The sequence below is a fragment of the Orcinus orca genome, chromosome 3, assembly GCF_937001465.1.
Source record: "Orcinus orca chromosome 3, mOrcOrc1.1, whole genome shotgun sequence".
Lineage (NCBI taxonomy): Eukaryota > Metazoa > Chordata > Mammalia > Artiodactyla > Delphinidae > Orcinus > Orcinus orca.
Window position 1 is genome coordinate 7,561,026 of NC_064561.1, and position 18,530 is coordinate 7,579,555.

The 18,530-nt window shown below is 51.9% G+C and overlaps 1 protein-coding gene across 15 annotated transcripts in view; it reads left to right on the forward strand.

Moving 5' to 3' along the window:
- SMARCA4 (SWI/SNF related, matrix associated, actin dependent regulator of chromatin, subfamily a, member 4) overlaps nucleotides 1-9,421 on the forward strand; it is an 87,428-nt gene extending 78,007 nt beyond the window's left edge. For 12 of the 15 annotated variants that reach the window (XM_049708120.1, XM_012535863.3, XM_033401098.2 and 9 more), the window contains 5 exons: nucleotides 5,145-5,253; nucleotides 5,520-5,621; nucleotides 6,299-6,431; nucleotides 6,639-6,781; nucleotides 8,909-9,421. In XM_049708120.1, coding sequence (XP_049564077.1) covers nucleotides 5,145-5,253; nucleotides 5,520-5,621; nucleotides 6,299-6,431; nucleotides 6,639-6,781; nucleotides 8,909-8,941 — 520 coding nt within the window. In that variant the 3' untranslated portion in view covers nucleotides 8,942-9,421. The remainder of the gene's footprint in view (nucleotides 1-5,144; nucleotides 5,254-5,519; nucleotides 5,622-6,298; nucleotides 6,432-6,638; nucleotides 6,782-8,908) is intronic. The other 3 variants (XM_049708122.1, XM_033401105.2, XM_049708127.1) reach the window with 1 other exon arrangement.
- The last annotated feature ends 9,109 nt before the right edge of the window (nucleotides 9,422-18,530 follow it).

Sequence of the window (18,530 nt, forward strand, 5' to 3'; positions counted from 1 at the left end):
AACATGGGGGCTCCAAACAGGAAGCACGCTCCTCAAGACCGAGGTCACTCAGCCCTGCAGAGTGGCCTTGGGCCTCCCTGCACTCACATGACCAGCTCCGCCCACCCCTGGCCGCAGCTCCTGGGCTTGCTGTGCCTCTCATTTTCATCTTCTCCCTGGTCCTGAGAAATGTTTTTTGAAGTGCCATGAACGGTGCTCGTCACCCGCAGCTAACGTCCCTGAGCAGCTGCCACGGCAGAGCACAGCACTGGCTCTCGTGGCGTTCAGGTCAGCCTGGGGAAGCTGGAACGTACACTTGGAGTACATGCCACCCCTGAGAGCCAGGCTGGATTATGATCCGGCTTCTGCTGCTTGCCGTGTGACCCTCTTCTCCAGAATGAGGGTTTCACACTAAGTGGTTTCAAATCCAGCTTAGCGGGGGTGGGGGTGGGGTGGTCAGGTTTTCTTTAAAATGAGATTTGGATTTCATCATTGAACTGTATTAAGAAACATGAGCCCCCAGGTGTGTCATTGGCTTCTGTAAAATAATCAGTTCATTAGAAATTTTGGCTCATGAGATTCTTAATCAGCTTTGTGACCTACAGCCAGTCCAGCCCTCAGCATGTGGACCCTGCAGTAAAGCTTCCCCACCCTCCCTCTTTGTTGGAAGAGTGTGCTAAGAGTGCAGGGCAGGCAGCCTACAGACCTTCCTTGTTGGCAGGTTCCTTGGTGAATATCATTTCCTTTCACTCGTGCATGAGTCAGGAGTTTTTCTGTACCACACAGCCATAAATCTGACACTGAGATTGATCTTTTAAGGGTGGATGCCTGGCAGGTGGAGGCTCTTAGTAAATATTTGTAAGTGTAAATATTTGTAAGTGGATCTGCCCCAGACTTCTCACTTTTCTAATTCTCCAGATATCCTTGACTTTGTAATGGGTCAAAAAATTGAACCTAATTTTGTACTAAAATTGAACCTAATTTTGTACTAAAATTTTGTACTAAAAACCTAATTTTGTACTAATACCTCTTTAATGTGTTTCATTGTATCATTTTCAAATTTCATGAATGGTGTACATACACATAATCTGAGATTCTGTTTCAGATAAATGTTCTGCTGCTAAGTCAATTTTTAAAATCCTGACCTCATATCCAGGACCCTTGCTGGCTCAGTTCACTAAGAGTCAAAAGAGAAAATAGTCCCAGGGTGAGAAGATGTTATCAAGAGGTGTCATGGGAAGAGGGTCTGAACTGCACTCTAGGAAGGAGAGGGGGGCTGAGGGACTGGGGAGGAGGCAACTAGGATCTGTCTTGAGTACTATCTTCAGTTGATTGCTTCTGCCTGCCTGAGGCTATCAGGGCTCAAGAGATAGTGCTCTGATCCATTTGCAATGTCTGCCCTGGTCAAAGGGTGAGGAATGGAAGGCATCAAGCAGTATGTTATCATCCCCAATACAGACATTCTTTCTGTTATTTTCAGGATTCATACCAGGGGTCAACAAACCAAATTTGCAAACTAGCAAAACTATAGATATGGCCCACGACTTGTATGTGTATAGTCTGTGAATTAAGAATTTTTTTTAGATGAGTTTGAGAGAATCAAAAGAAGAATACTATTTCATGATGTAAAATTATATGAAAATCAGATTTTGTTTCTTATAAATGAGGAATACAGCCAAACTCTGTTGGCCTACATGTTCTCTGTGGCCACTTTGGTGCAACGATGGCAGAGTTGAGTAGTTGTAACAGGTGGTATGGCCCACAAAGCCTATAACTTTTTTTTTTTTTTTTTTTTGTGGTACGCGGGCCTCTCACTGTTGTGGCCTCTCCCGTTGTGGAGCACAGGCTCCGGACGCGCAGGCTCAGCAGCCGCGGTTCACGGGCCCAGCTACTCCGCGGCATGTGGGATCTTCTCGGACCGGGGCACGAACCCGTGTCCCCTGCATCGGCAGGCGGACTCTCAACCACTGCGCCACCAGGGAAGCCCAGCCTATAACATTTATACTCGCTGTTCATAGACGAAGTTTGCTGACCCTTGATTTAGAACAGTACATGGGGGGAATTCCCTGGCGGTCCAGTGATTAGGGCTCCACGCTCTCACTGCCAAGGGCCCGGGTTCGATCCCTGGTTGGGGAACTAAGATCCCGCAAACCACACAGTGCGCCCCCCCCAAAAAAAAGGACGACAACAACAACAAAAAGATTCTAGAACAGTATATGGGAAAGGATGAGAGAGACCCCTGACTTAGCCTAGGGCACCTGTGCTCAGGTCCTGCCTGCCACCAATTTTCTGTGTCTGGGCCAGCTCTCATAACCTCTCTGGTTTCTCCGTCTGTTCGAATGGGATATCGACGGATGACCTCTTAGATGCTGAGAGTCTGTGGTTCTGTCCTGTTCAGGGGTTTGGGTCTGTTTTTTTGTTTGCTTTGTTTGTTTTGCTTTTTGTCTCGTCTGATTCTTTGTTTCTCCTTCACATGTTATCTTTTTGTTTCAAGGACACATCAAAGGATGTGTCCATTTAGACTTTGGGGCTCTATGTATCAGGAACTCAGGTGTAAGCCCCGCAAGCAGAACAGGGGATCCTTTGGCTTGGAGGCCATGGAGGAGTTAGTGAAGTCTAGCTTTCAGGACCCAGAGCCACCTGCCACCTCTCCCCTTACCCCTGTGGTGAAACACAGCTCTGGGCACCGTCCTCAAGGCCTCACACACCAAGAAAAAAGACCTCTGCTTCCCCAGCTCCTGGTAAAAAGGCCCAGGGAAGGGCTCTTATTGGCTGGCTGCGTCCCAGGCTCTTGCCTGGACCAGTCACTGAGACCAGACGGCTGAGGAGCTGTGCTTGGTCGCGCCATAGTCTTGGGGGGAGAGGTGGGGACTCAGTGACGGGCAGCCCCACCAGAACCCTGAGTTGGTGTGGGGGAGGGCACATTCCCATAGGGAGGAGACCATCTGGGCAGGTTAAATAATAAGGGTCCCAACCAGGGCTCTTCGGGCTCTAAGGAGAAGGGCTTAGAAAACTAGATAAGGCCTCCCCCACCGCATGGTCACAAACCTCGTTCAGTAAGAAATGACCTCTGGGCTAGATGTGGGAGGAATTGGAGCTCCAGGCGAGGCCCTAGTCACTCTGAGCCCCTCTGTGTCTCGTGTCCCGATGTGATGGGGACAGGGCAGTGAACGAGGTAGAAGAAAATCCCTGCTGTGGGAACTGACATCTAGAGGCTGGAAAATAACGTCACTGTCGTATGTAACAGCAGCCACCACTGCTAGTGTTACCAAAAACCAGGTGACAGGCCAGGCTGGAGGCACTAGGGCCATGGTGGGTGCTTCCTTTCTTTGTGTCTGAATTGGGGTCACAGGGCTGATCCTGACGGCAGCAGGATTCTCTCAGGCTCCTTCATTCGCGTGCCCACCGCTGCCAGGCGGCCGGACGCAGAGCAGAGCCAGAGGTGGAGTTCCAGCAATTCTGCCTGGCAGAAACTTCTTCAGAGCAAGTCTCACAAGGCAGGAGGCATGTCTCACCGACAGTGGTGAGCGGGGAGGCCAGGCCTGGGGGCTCACCCTGTGGGATCCCGTAACCTCAAATTCAAGAGGAGGCCAAGCTCGGCCAGGTGCTGGAGGTCGGGGAGACTCACGGGAGCAAGCACTGAAGGTTTGTGCCTTTACGTGTCATCTCAGTCGTCCGTGTTATTACGAGGCGTCGGGAAGATGACATTTATGCGGAGGTGAGGGTGGGAGCCGGGGTTCCCTGGGGGAGCAGCCGCTTCGGTGATTCTGAGGCGACTGAGCAGGTGGAGAGGGGCGCTGACATCGGAGGTCACGGGCAGCCCATCCTGGAGAGCCAAGCAGCCCCGAGGAGGGGGGCGCCGGTGAGCGAGCCTGGAAGGCCGCACCAGCCCCTGGTCGGGGGGAGGTGAGGGCTCTCCAGGGGACTTCTAAGGATTAAAAATGACTTCTCAGCACTTTGGCAACGAAAATCTTATGGCAGTGGCTTTTCAAGAGGTCTTCACCGTCAGAGAGGGCGGTTTTAAAAGTCCCCCGTGACCCTGGCGCCCTGCCCCTCCCTCACACACGACCAGTGCCAGGCCCTCTGCCCTCAGCACGTGGCACCAGACAACAGTTCTCGGGCCAGGTGGGCCTTTTATTCCTCAAGGACGCGATTTCCCCAGAGGTTTGTGAGGGTTTTGCTCTGGAATTTCCCTCTATATCATGGCGCTGGAGTCCCGCTTCCTGAGCTCCCTGAAGGGCCACGCACACCCCGAGGCCAGGCCACCTGTGTGGATGCCACGGGTGAGCACGGAGCCCATGGCCCTAGCACCACATACAAGCCTGTTTGTGGGCTGCAGCGTTAATTTAGCGGGTCTAAAACTGGCGTTGCCAGGAGACAGCGTCGCCACGCTGGAGGCTGAAGGGAGGCTGAGGGTGGATGTCTCTCTGTTCGCCCCCTCCTCGTCCAGGCACTGGGAGGATGTTGCCTCGGAGCTCCTGGCCCCAGCATAGCCGGGCGCGGGGGTGGCACAGCCTGGCGGCCCAGTGCTCGGGTTCCTCATCTCATGGCCACTCATGGCATGTCTTTCCTCTGCTCCCTTGTGTAAAGCAAGCACCTTCTGGTTGGAAAAGACTAGAAAACAGCTTTTGTCATCCATTAGCATCTTGCCGGGGGGCATCTCTCCTTGGGTTTTGGCCAGATTCTCTGAAGTTCGCCGCTCGTAAGTGCCGTCTGTGAGAGGTGCACAGTGTGCTTGGGAAACTGGCCTCTGAAGGTGCGGGCACTTGATGCTCCCAACGTGAGCAAACTGGTTTTTGCGTCGTAAACAAATAATCAGGGCTCTTCTTCCTCTTTCAAGTGCCAAGGCTTTCGCTGCATGTGGCACGTGATGCTGTTTCCTCCAGGGCTGGGGTGGGGGAGGGGAGATGGGAGGAAGTTGGGTGAGTTCGGAGCCTCGATTCAAATGCATCAGTGGCCTCTCTGCATGGCTGCCCCTCAGGAATGTTCCAGAACTCACAAGACAGCACAGGTACGGGAAATAATTCCCGAGTCAGCCTTGAATTTCTCACCGGCTCTGTCCTCAAGCAATGGGGGAGTGGCCTGGTGGGGGGGCGCCGGGCAGGGGGTGAGGGCTCCCCGGCAGGCAGGGCCTGTGAGTGACGCCGCCGTGTCCCTCCTTGCAGTAGTAGTGGACGTCAGCTCAGCGAGGTGTTCATCCAGCTGCCGTCCCGCAAGGAGCTGCCTGAGTACTACGAGCTCATCCGCAAGCCTGTGGACTTCAAGAAGATAAAGGTAACCCCGTGTCGAGTGTGCGGGGAGAAGGACGTGCCACGTCGGCGTTTGGGGGATTCCGAGCCTGGGCCTCGGGCCCCCCCAAGCAGGGAGCCAGGCGTTGGATGTAGGGGTCCTGAGGATGTGACGGGCGCCCCCCGCCCCCGGCACCCACAGCTGGGCCTCCACGTCTGCACAGAGCCTGGGGGTTCAGCCGTGACCTCGTCAGGCAGAGGGACGCCGGGTGCGAGGGGGTCCAGAGGTAAGGCCGCTTCTCCCGCCCACAGGAGCGCATCCGCAGCCACAAGTACCGCAGCCTCAACGACCTAGAGAAGGACGTGATGCTGCTGTGCCAGAACGCGCAGACCTTCAACCTGGAGGGCTCCCTGGTGAGCAGCCCCCAGCCCCGGGTGACACGCCCCTCAGCCCCCCGCCCGTGAATTGACTGGTTTTAAAAAAGACTCCCTCCAACTTGGACTATTTTACTCATTACAGAAGCAATGTGTGTGTATTACTGAAAAAATAGCAGAAAATAAAAACAAACTAAAAAGAGGAAGTAGACTCGGTGCCATCCATCCATGGTGACCCTGGGAACAGTCTGCGTACATCTCGGAATCTGTTTTGAATTCCCTCGGGGACTCTCTTGAAAGGAATCCTGTGCTGTGTCCCATCCTGGGATGAAATTCATGTACACACACAGCCTTATTAGCCTAGCAGTTTCCCTAAGTGTCGGGATGGGTGCCTCTCGGAAAAGAGGTCTGATAGTCATGTATTTGGGGGAGATGCTGGCTTCAGCGAGGGGCACGCGTTTCTAATGTTACGGCAGACCCCCTCAGAGCCTTTAAAAACGCGCTCGGTGCAATTCTTCAAAGGGAGGGAGGAACGTGTGGTTATTTCTGAACGAACACACCGGACCTTTTGTCTGGGGCCCCTTCATCAACCCGGTGCTCTCTGGGGCACCAGCTGAGAAAGGATTATTGAGCTGTCCCTCTGCCAGGACTGGGGCCCAGCGGGCGGGGAGCTCCCCAGCAGGCCCCACACCTGAGCCCCGTGTGTTTCCGCCCAGATCTACGAAGACTCCATCGTCCTCCAGTCGGTCTTCACCAGCGTGCGGCAGAAAATCGAGAAGGAGGAAGACAGTGAAGGGGAGGAGAGTGAGGAGGACGAGGAGGGCGAGGAGGAAGGCTCGGAGTCGGAGTGTGAGTCTGGGCGGCGGGGGGGGGGGGCGGGGGCGGAGGGGCGCGTTGGGGCGGGGCTGCAGCCCATCCCCAGGGTGGGGGGAGGCGGGGATGGGGTCACACCCACCTGAGGGGACCCGAAGCCCTCACGGCTCCCAGACGCCCCTGGCTCCGAGGTGCCATGCTCTCCCGAGCTCACATCTTCTTTCCTCCTGGTGCCCACCCCAGCTCGCTCGGTCAAAGTGAAGATCAAGCTAGGCCGGAAGGAGAAGGCCCAGGACCGGCTCAAGGGCGGCCGGCGGCGTCCGAGCCGTGGCTCCAGGGCCAAGCCGGTGGTGAGCGACGACGACAGTGAGGAGGAGCAGGACGAGGTAAAGGCTGCGGGGCCCGGGCAGGCGGGTCGCTGCACGTCTGCGCCGTGCCACGTGCTGGCCCCTGGTCCAAGGCCAACAGCCCCGCTCCCCAGATGCGGAGACCGAGGCTCAGCCTTATATGGCCTGGGACTCAAGTCGAAGTCCACGCGGCCCTACAAGCAGTGCTCTTGGAGCTGGTGGGCTTCAGGCGGGGCATCCCAGCCTGTTCCTGCTGCAGCAGCCTGCAGAGCTGCCAACCCAGGGCACCAGGGCTGCCGAGCTCGGGCCGGCAGTGTTGGGGCGGGAGGCGGTGAGATCGGAGGTGCCGCCAGCGGGTCCCCATGCCCACAGCAGGGCCCTCCAGCCGCCAGGACTGCCGTGGTGTCCTCACTGCACGGGGCACACGCCCTGCACCCCAGGTCTCTGCTTGTGGCTCTGTTCCGGCCTATCTAGAAGGATTTCTAAACAATGGTAGTGGGTTAAGAAAAAGCAAGCAAAAAACAAAAGGTCCCATAATCCACAGTCATAAAAACATTGTGCAGCAGACCCTGTGAACGGGGCTGTGAGCGGTGCCTCGGTGATGGTCCCCCTGGCACAGGCTGCAGTCCCTCGCACACCAGGGAAGAGCCACAGGAGCATCAAGCCTGGACACTTTCATGGGCGTGGGGGCACGAGCAGACCCACTGGCTGGGTTTAAATAAGCTTTGCCCTCTGGCTCTAGCCCGGATGCTAGGCCCTTCCCTGCTGTAGGGCCTGGGCATTTCACTTCACTTCTGAGCCTGTCTCCACTTCTACAAAGCACGGAGGTCAAGTCGATTACACAGGGCCTGGCTCCCAGAACAGCCTGACAAGCACCATTTTGTTGTTGTTAGTCTTTTTTTCTTTTTTAAAATATTTATTTATTTGGTTGCACCAGGTCTTAGTTGCAGCACGCAGCCTCCTTAGTTGTGACATGCGAACTCTTGGTTGCAGCATGCATGTGGGATCTAGTTCCCCGACCAGGGATGGAACCTGGGCCCCCCGCACTGGAAATGAGGAGTCTTAACCACTGGACCACCCGGAAAGTCCCTCGTTAGTTTTCTTGTATAGCTATTTGCAATAGCAGCAAAACCAGGTGCCTTTGGACTTCCCTGGTGGTGCAGTGGTGAAGAATCCGCCTGCCAATGCAGGGGACACGGGTTCGAGCCGTGGTCCGGGAAGATCCCACATGCCGCAGAGCAACTAAGCCCATGCGTCACAAGTGCTGAGCCTGCACTCTAGAGCCCACGAGCCACAACTACTGAAGCCCGCGTACCTAGAGCCTGTACTCCGCCACAAGAGAAGCCACTGCGATGAGAAGCCCCTGTTCACTGCGACCAGAGAAAGCCCGTGTGCAGCAATGAAGACCCAACACAGCCAAAAATAAATTAATTAATTAATTAGGAAAAAAAAAACCCAGGTGCCTCAGAATAAACTGACCGTAGACATCCATGGTCTTACGGGGACGTTAATGACATTGTGAACACGGGAGTGGCGGCCCTTGTTTCTGGAGAGGAGGGTCTGAGCTGTAAAGCTCCCCATCTGCCCGTCTGGATCCAGCAGGGCTTCTGTGGCCCTTGCCAAGCTGTTTAAAACGTTTATACAGGAGAGCAGAGATTTTACGTGGTCAGGAATCGCCAAGGTGGTTTTAAAGCCACAGGTCAGGGGAATTCCCTGTCGGCCCAGTGGTGAAGACTTGGCGCTGTAACTGCTGTGGGCCCGGGTTCCATCCCTGGTCAGAGAACTAAGATCCCGCAAGCTGCGCGGCATGCCCACAAAAATAAAATAAAGCCGCAAGTCAGGGGCACAGGGACCGGCAGACAGCAGTGGGACAGAGCAGGGAAGGCCCAGCAAGCCTCCCACGTCCCGAGGAAGAGCCGATGTGGACACGGGGGACAGTCTGTGGGAGAACGGTGACGTCACGGTGTGGCCATGGCAGCAGGGGATGAGGGCAAAGGCCAGTCCGCACCCAGCCTCGTGGAGCCAGTGCTGCCCGCTCCCTGCAGGGCAGAGCGGTTCTGCTGCCTGCATTGGTGGTTGAGTGCATCTAAAGCTGAGGTCGGTGCCAGTCGGGGTGCTCCTGAGGGCGGGGCTGACTCACGCTTTCTCCTCCTGTCCCCCCTCCAGGACCGCTCAGGAAGTGGCAGCGAGGAAGACTGAGTCCCGACATTCCAGAGTCTCAACCCCGAGCCGCTCTTTCCAGATCTGAGATGGTGTAGCCCTTAGCAGTAACGGGTAGCAGCAGATGTAGTTTCAGACTTGGGATAAACTGTATAAACAAAAATCTTCCATATTTATACAGCAGAGAAGATGTAGGACTGTTTGTGTCTGGCCCTGTCCTGGCATCAGTAGCGTTGGTAACAGCATTAACTGTTTAAAATGAGAAAAAAAAAAAAAAAGAATTATGAATTGGGGAACACGCGACACCTGTTTTTCTTTTCCTTCCCTGGCAGTACTGTTTTGGCCGCAGTTTGGAATCACTGTAGTTTAAGCTGTGGATGCATGTGTGTAGCCGTCCACTCCTCGTACTGTATTTTATTGGACAGGTCAGACTCGCCAGGGCCAGGGGTCCATAGGCCCGGCGGGGGTATGTCAGTGTCACTGGATGTCAAACAGTAATAAATTAAACCTACAACAAAAGTCTTGCCTTCTGGTGGACTCATTCCCGGCTCCTGGGGTGGTGGTGAATGTCCGCTGCCACCCCAAGCGCTGTGAGGCCCTGGGGCCCCGTGTGGGGCCTCACCATATCCGGGCCCCTGTCCTCCCATCACCAGATCCCAGGGGTCCCATTTCATAGGGGAGGACACTGAAGCCCACGCAAAGGCAAACACCTTGCCCAGGCCTCACACCATCTGACTGCAAGCCTGGGCTCTGGCTCCCTTACCACTGCCATTCTCCATCATGTGTTCAAGCCTGCCCTGTCATGCAGGGAGCAAACAGCTCAGTCCCTTCCCCTCTGCAGCTAAGGTGGGGTCGGGGAGACAGTCACATAAACAGGCAGGTGCAGGACTTCCCTGGTGGCGCAGTGGTTAAGAATCCACCTGCCAGAGGGAGGGGATATGGGTATCTATGTATATGTATAGCTGATTCACTTTGTTATACAGCAGAAACTAACACAACAATGTAAAGCAATTATACTCCAATAAAGATGTTAAAAAAAAAAAAGACACTTAAAGAAAAAAAGAAAAAATCCACCTGCCAATGCCAGGGACACAGGTTTGAGCCCTGGTCCGGGAAGATCCCACATGCCGTGGAGCAGCTAAGCCCATGCACCACAGCTACTGAGCCTGTGCTCTAGAGCCTGCAAGCCACAACTACTGAGCCCACGTGCTGCAACTACTGAAGCCCGCACGCCTAGAGCCCGTGCTCCGCAACAAGAGAAGCCACCGCAATGAGAAGCCCGTGCACCACAACGAAGAGTAGCCCCCGCTCGCCGCAACTAGAGAAAGCCCGCGTGCAGCAACAAAGACCCAAAGCAGCCATAAATAAATATATTTTGGAAAAAAACGGCAGGTGCCACACAGCAGTCAGAGCTGTGACACGGGAATCCCAGGGCATTGTGGGAGCCCAGGTGATCAGGGAGAGCTCCCAAGTCCAGAACTTACTTTGGGTTCTATAGTTTTTGTCTCTTCATTAAGATCTTGTATTTGCAAGTCATTGTCATCATATTTGCCTTTAATTCTTCAAACACTGTTCACTTTAATTCTTTGAACATTTTTTTTTTTTTTGCGGTATGTGGGCCTCTCTGTCGTGGGCTCTCCCGTTGCGGAGCACAGGCTCCGGACGCGCAGGCTCAGCGGCCATGGCTCACAGGCCCAGCCGCTCCGCGGCATGTGGGATCCTCCCGGACCGGGTCATGAACCTGTGTCCCCTGCATCAGCAGGCGGACTCTCAACCACTGCGCCACCAGGGAAGCCCTTGAACATATTTTTATTGACTGCTGTGAAGTCCAGTATCTGGACCCCTGGAGAGAACATTTCTAGTGACTGCTTTTTTCCTCGGGGTGGGTCGCACTTTGCTCTTTCTTTGCATGTCTTGCTTTTTTTTTTTTTTTTCAAAAATGGACTTTTTTTTTGGCCTTTCTGCCTGGCCTGTGGGACCACAGCTCCCCAACCAGGGATCAAACCCACGCCCTCGGCAGTGAAAGCACAGAGTCCTAACCACTGGACGGCCAGGGAATTCACTCAAAAATGGACATTTTTAAATAATATATTATAGCAGCTCTGAATTTCCAACCCCCCCCCCCACAGGGCGTTGTCCTGGTGGCTTTTTTTTTTTTTTTTTGCGGTATGCGGGCCTCTCACTTGTGGCATCTCCCGTTGCGGAGCACAGGCTCCGGACGCGCAGGCTCAGCGGCCATGGCTCACATGCCCAACCGCTCCGCGGCATGTGGGATCGTCCCAGACCGGGGCACGAAGCGCAATCCCCTGCATCGGCAGGCGGACTCTCAACCACTGCGCCACCAGGGAAACCCCTGGTGGCATTTTTGTTTTGTTTGTTTTAGTTATTGCTGAGCTGACTCTGTAGGGTCTCTCTCCCCCACTGTGTGCAGCTGTTTTTATGTTTGAAAGTTATTGTTTTTCATTATCTTTAAGCTGACTCCCTCTTGGAGTCACCCCTGGGTCGGCCTAGCTTCGGGTCAGCCAGTGATGGCACAGAGGTTGTGCTCAAACCCCTGAGTCAGTGAGGCCCTGTGCCAGGGGCCCGTGCTCAGGCAGTTTGCAAGCCAGACCTGCCTTTGCTTCCTGCCGTCCCTCTTGCATATTCTCAACATGTGCACATGGCCTCCTGCTGAGCAGCTGGGTTGACGGGGCTCCCTCCGTCTCTCGTGCAGCCTGGCACGCACGCGCGCGCACACACACACACACACACACACACACACACACACACACACACACACACACACACACACACACACACACACACACACACACACACACAAACACACACGGCTTTCCAGACCCTCAGGCTACAAGGGCCGGACCTGATTAGTTTATCCATCTGCAGCCAGCATCTCAACCTCAGCTAGTTAGGAGGCCTTGGCCTTCCCCATTCATTCCACCCTGAGATCCCTGCTGTTTCCAATTTGCCCAGTGGTCTGAGGTGTTACTTGGCTCCTAGTCAAGTCAGCGCCCTCCAGCAGTGATATTCATGGCTTGTCCAGTCCAATAGGAGCTAAGGCCAAAAAAAACCATTACCTCCCACTGCTCTTACCTTGCCATTCAGTAATTATTTTTGAGTAAATTCTTCTTAATTTGTCAAATGCCTTTGATTAATCTCCAGAATCCTGAAATGGTTGTTTTTGACAACTCTGTCTAGTTTTAAGGTTGCTTTTATGGAGTGGATTTGCCAAGATACTCATGTCATTTTGAAAGTCCACATTTTTGTGTGTGAATGGCTTTGACTTCATTTTAACAAATTTGAATTTATTTTAACGTTTACAGAAAAGCAGCTCACCTTGATTTCACGGTATTTAGACTGAGGCCAATTTAAAAATGTGTCCCTTGAGGGGGCAAAAAGTATATGTGAAATTTGAGTAGGAGAAAGGTGTTTGTCTGACATAGTTTGTTGGTGAATAGATGGCAGCAAAATCCAAAATAATATTTGCCATGAGTTCATACCTCTCTCATGTCAAAGTCTGGAGTTGGTGCCTCAGTGTTGGAGAACAGCTCCTTCTCTGTCTTGTTGCTTTAGTACTTGCCACCCCTATGTCCAGCATCACCTCATGGCCCAAGATGGGTGCTGGTGCTCCATCTATCCATTCCACATTCCAGCCATCAACAAGGAGGCAAGGGGAGGGAGATCCTCTCTGGAAACTGACACTTCACTCTCTCTTAAGTGCTCGTTGGCTACAACATAGTCAAGTGGCCACACCTAGCTGCACAGGAAGCTGAGAAATGCAGCCTATCTTCTGGTGCCTATGTGCCCAGCTAAAGTTGTGGGCACACCACTCGCTCACTGCATACTTTGAGGTGGTTAGCCCCAGTTTTCAGATGAGAAAACTGAGGCACAGGGAAGGGAAACATTTGCCCAAGCCTGCACAGCCAGTCCTGGAACCAGTGGTTGTCAAGCCCCACTTGCCTTCCTCCCACATTGGGTGGTCGTGGGTTTGAATCCTGGCCCTGCCACGTCCAGGCTATGTGACTTTGGGCAGTTCTCTGCACCTCTCTGAGCCCACTAGGAGATGAGAAGCCAAACGTTGCTCACGGAGGTTTCTTATTTCTTTCTTTGGGCATTTCTGTTTTTTCTACGGTGACAATGAAAAGAGAAATAATTGAAGAAAACAAATGAAGGGCATCAACAAGAGGAGCTAGTTGGGCTGAACACCCTCACATGCAAAGCCAAGTGTGATGGTGACCCAGGAACACGTGGGCTGTGCTGGGGGTGAGAGGTCATCCCCCTGGCCTGGCTCTCCCACGTTGACCTTGGCCTGAGGTCCTGGAACCAGCCTGGCCCTCATGTGGACACTGGCCAGGAACCACGGACCTCTACCAGCCTGAACTCCTGTCTCTCCTGGTGACAGCTGCTAACTGCCTACCCCCCCCACCCCACCCCCACTGGCCTTTGCTCTCAGCACCCATCTATCTGGACAGTCCTTTCCCCTCTATCTCGGCCCGGCTGGCCAGTGCCTTCCTCCCCCATTTATCCCAACAACCCTGAGGGGTGTGGACTTCACTCCCATTTCACAGATGACACAAGTGAAGTTCAGAGAGGTTGAGACACTTGCCCAAGGCCACACAGATTTGGCCCCAGGTTTGTGGGGCACAGGAGTGAGTCCTCGGGGGCTGGGACCTGCTCCAAATCTGGAGGAAAGGCCCTGGGTCTGGGAGGGTGAAATGGCCCCTGGAAAGGGTGCTGTGTTGAGTAATGTAGCCATGTCTGTGTCCTCAGGGAGTCAGGGAAGGCCCCAGCAAGACTTGGGTGAGCAGGTCCCTTTGGCTGGAATACCAGATGGTCAGGGCATGATGGGAGCCCCCGGGGTGCCCTGACACAGCCAGGACTGGGAGGGGGGCAGTCAGAAGAGTATAGACCATCACATGTGACAGATGGCCACCACAATATCTCCCACCCCATATGCACTTCTAGAACCTTGCAACTCCCCCACCAAGACCTGGAATCTAATTCTCCTTCCCTTGACTTTGGCTTGGGACTCTTGGTAAGCAGTAGAGTGCAATAGAAGTGACAATGTGACCACTAAGAGTGGGTCATACAAAGCACCTCAGTTTGTTGGAACACTCCCTGTTAAAGCCATCAGCTCTCATGGAACAGCCCAAATGCCTGGAAGCCACCATGTTGTGAGGAAGCCCGAAGAAGCCCATGCCGAGAGACCACCAAGACCACAGGAGGAGAAAGAGACGGCTGGCCAAACCCCACCTGTGTGCACCTGCCCAGATGAGCCCTTCCCACCTTCCCGACACAAAGAAAGAGAGAGAACAAACTGTTGTTTTAAGCCACTAAGCTGTGGGGTGATTTCTTACACAGTGATAGCAACTGGAACATCCTAAAACAATTTTTCAAATGACATGGGTCTAATTAAGCTAACATGGAAAGCTCTTTAGAGCAAGGTTAAGGCTAGGAAAGCAAGCTACACAAATGTCCAGCAAGATGCCTTTTTTAAAATTAATTAATTTTTTTATTATTTTTGGCTGCGTTGGGTCTTCGTTGCTGCGCGTGGGCTTTCTCTAGTTGTGGCGAGCGGGGGCTACTCTTTATTGTGGTGTGCGGTGGCTTCATTGTGGTGGCTTCTCTTGTTGCTGAGCATGGGCTCTAGGCACGTGGGCTCAGTAGTTGTGGTGCACGGGTTTAGTTGCTCCAGGGCATGTGGGATCTTCCCGGACCAGGGCTTGAACCTGTATCCCCTGCATTGGCAGGTGGATTCTTAACCACTGCGCCACCAGGGAAGTCCCAAGATGCCTTTTTTTTAGCACACACAGGGTCTCAGATATTTTGCTTTGGACCATGTCTCTGCCACATAAACATTCAGAGAAAGTCCTGTCAGGATATACCCCCAAACACACTATATCCTGAACAGCTGTTACCCCTGGAAGCAGGGGACAAGAGGATGGAGTTGGGAGCTTCTCCAAGCTAGTGAGGTTCTGGACACATGTCCATTTTACGACCCATTTCTTGATTCCTCACCAATGTTTAATTCAACAGAATAGTTGGTTTCTAGTTTATGTCATGGTCTCAGAGATTTCTGCTTCAATGAGGCCATTTGTATCTTCCAGAGCATTCATACTGACAAGGTGCCCAAAGCCCAACTCATCGTGTTCCTCCCACACCTGATTCCGCTTCTGTGTCCCCACCTCTTAGGTGGCTCCAGTGGCCCCAAGAAATCTAACTCAGCTCTCATCCCTTTCCCTCAGCCTCCTACATCCAGTCCGTCCCCCAGCTCAACCATTCTCCTTTCTAAGTATCTTCGATCCACCTACCTCTTCTCCATCCTTGGCCCCTACCTAGTCCACCACCGCTGCCATCGCTGGTCTGGACCAGTGTGGTCTGCACCTCCCTGGTTCCCCAGCTCCCACCCTCACTCCCCACCAGTCTTTTCTTCCACATGGCCAGAGACTTCTAAACTCTTCCAAATCCTTGAGCGCACATGGGGCCCTGATCATCTGAGGCTGGCAACTCTCCAGGCATGTCTTCCTAAAACTCAGCCACACTGAAATTTCACACCACACACTTACAGGTGTTTGCACATGCAGGTCCCTCTTCCCAAAATGCCTCCCTTGGCAAATCTCCTTCCCCTGAGCCTCGTCTCAAATGTCATTTTCCTGCCCCTTCTCACCTTTCGTTGACAATCTGTAGGAGGAAGCATGTAGGCGCCCTCTAAAAGAAGCCCTCATTGTCATTTTGATTTGCATTTCTCTAATAATTAGTGATGTTGAACATCTTTTCAGGCCCTTATTGACCATTGTTATATCTTCTTTGGAAAGGTGTATTTAAGTCCTTTGCTTGTTTTTTTAATTGGGCTGTTTGTTTTGCTGTTGTTGAGGTGTAGGGGTTCTTTATATATTCTGAATATTAATCTCACCAGATATAGGATGTGCAAATATTTCCTCCCATTCCATGGGTTGCCTTTTCACTTTGTTGATAGTGTCCTTTGATGCACTTTAGTTTTTAATTTTGATGAAGTCCACCTTATTTGTTTTTTCCTTTATTCTGTATGCTTTTATTGTCACAGCCAAGAACTCACTGGCAAATTCAATGTCATGAAGTTTTACCCCAATGTTTTCTTCTAAAAGTTTTATAATTTTAGCTCTTACTTTTAAGTCTTTGATCCAGTTTGAGTTAATTTTTGTATATGGTGAAAGTTAGTATGCAAAATAGTAAGCATCATTATTTTGCATGTGGTTATACAGTTTTTCCAACACCGTTTGTTGAAAAGACTGTCCTTTCTCCACTGAACGGTCTTGGCACCCTTGTCAAAAATAATTTGGCCAGGGCTTCCCTGGTGGCGCAGTGGTTAAGAATCTGCCTGCCAATGCAGGGGACATGGGTTCGAGCCCTGGTCCGGGAAGACCCCACACGCTGCAGAGCAACTAAGCCTGTGCGCCACAACTACTGAGCCTGCACTCTAGAGCCTGTGAGCCACAACTGCTGAAGCCTGTGCACCTAGAGCCCGTGCTCCACAACAAGAGAAGCCACCACGATGAGAAGCCCGCACGCAGCAACAAAGACCCAACGCGGCCAAAAATAAATAAATAAAATAAATAAATTTATAAAAAATAAAACTTTTACTTTTTCTCTACTTCTTCCTTTCCTTTTTTTTAGATGTTGGGGGTAGGAGTTTATTAATTAATTAATTTTCTGTGTTGGGTCTTCATTTCTGAGCAAGGGCTTTCTCTAGTTGTGGCAAGTGAGGGCCACTCTTCATCGCGGTGCGCGGGCCTCTCACTATCGCGGCCTCTCTTGTTGCGGAGAACAGGCTCCAGACATGCAGGCTCAGTAGTTGTGGCTCATGGGCCTAGTTGCTCCGCGGCATGTGGGATCCTCCCAGACCAGGGCTCGAACCCGTGTCCCCTGCATTAGCAGGCAGATTCTCAACCACTGGACCACCAGGGAAGCCCTACTTCTTCCTTTCTTATTTGGACGCCTTTTATTTTCTTTTAATTGCCTAATTATACTAGCTAGAACTTCCAATACTATGTTGAATAAAAGGGTTGAAAGCAAGCATCATTTTCTTGTTCCTGATCTTAGGAAAAAGTCTTTTTACATTTTCCTAACCAGAGAAATGTTTCACCAATTCAAGCTAAATGAAAATATACTTTTTCTCTAGTAGCCTTCCACATCTCATACCAGAAGTAGCCTCTGCACTCTCCATCTGGCACTGCATGGGCCCATGTTTATATACACATCCTGCCGTGTTCTCTCTCCCGGAGTCCTTGAGGATGATGTGGTGTCTTCCTCAATTTTGAATCTCCCCAACTACAGACTTGGGGCTTTCTCCATGTTCTCAATACAGGTTTGCCTTCAAGTCTGGTGTTCTGCTTGAAAGGAAGGACCGACAGCCCAGAACAAATTTGAGTTCTGAATTATCAAAATCCCAACAATAGTGGAATTCAGAAGCAGGGCATCTCTAATGTTGTTGCAGCTACGCCAGCAATAATATCTCTTGGACTTCCCTGGCAGTCCAGTGGTTAAGACTCTGCGCTTCCACTGCGGGAGTGGCAGGTTCGATCCCTGGTCAGGGAACTAAGATCCCACAAGCCACGTAGTGTGGCAAAAAAAAAAACACCTCTAATTTTCATTTATTTATTTAACCCTTACTACCACAGGGCGCTGGATATATAAACCATTGTCTCTGCCCTCATATGGCTTATAGGCGTTTTTGTGGAGATAATTGATGGCTACCGAGTCAAGGCAAGTCTCTAATTGTACCTACTGGAAGGTACCAAGGCACCTGCAGTTACTCACCCTCTGTCTGCTGACTGCTGGGTCAAAGGCCAGACGACAGCTACGAAGGCTCACCTTGGTCAAAAGCAGACCCCTTTGTTCAGAGACCTATTCTGGTCTGAGTCTCCTGGTGAATTCGAGAGGTATAAAATAAGACAAAGAAGGCTGTCCGTTAATTAGAATGAGGAAAATGCCTGCCCTGGATTTGAATGACTTTGCAAGTCTAGGAATTTTCAGATGAAGTGGATTCCATGGAAAGATTGTTTTCAAGTTCCTATGAGAAAGAAAGTGATAAATGGAATATTTATAAATGGAATGGAATATTTGTAAACGGAATATTTCCTGTCATATCAATAGACAAAGGGTGTCACAGTCATCAATGATTGCAGCCCTCCAATGTGACCCGGTGAGCCCTGAGGAAACTCAGGGCTGAAAAGAATACCTGCCATCTAGCAGTGAACAGACTGCAACCACTCTGGAGATGGTGAGCCCTGAGGAAATTCAGGATGTGAAAATACAGGATACTGGCCCCAGATAGCTGAGGTGCATATCAAAGGAATGAGTCCAGTGAGCCCAGACTTTTACATCTTCCCATACAGAGAAAAGCGCTAAATTCCTTAACTTGAGATATCTGGTTTTCTTTAATTAACAATAATCTTTTTATGTTCAGACTACCTGCCCTTTGTTACAAAACTTCTATATAACCTGGCTCCCCCCTCACCTCCTCGGAGCAGTTTCTCAGAGCTATCTGAAACGCTGTCTCTCTCCCGGGCTGCAGTCCTCATTTTGCCCCAAATAAAACTTAACTTGCAGCTCTCACGTTGTGCGTTTTTTTTCAAGTCAACAAAAGTGT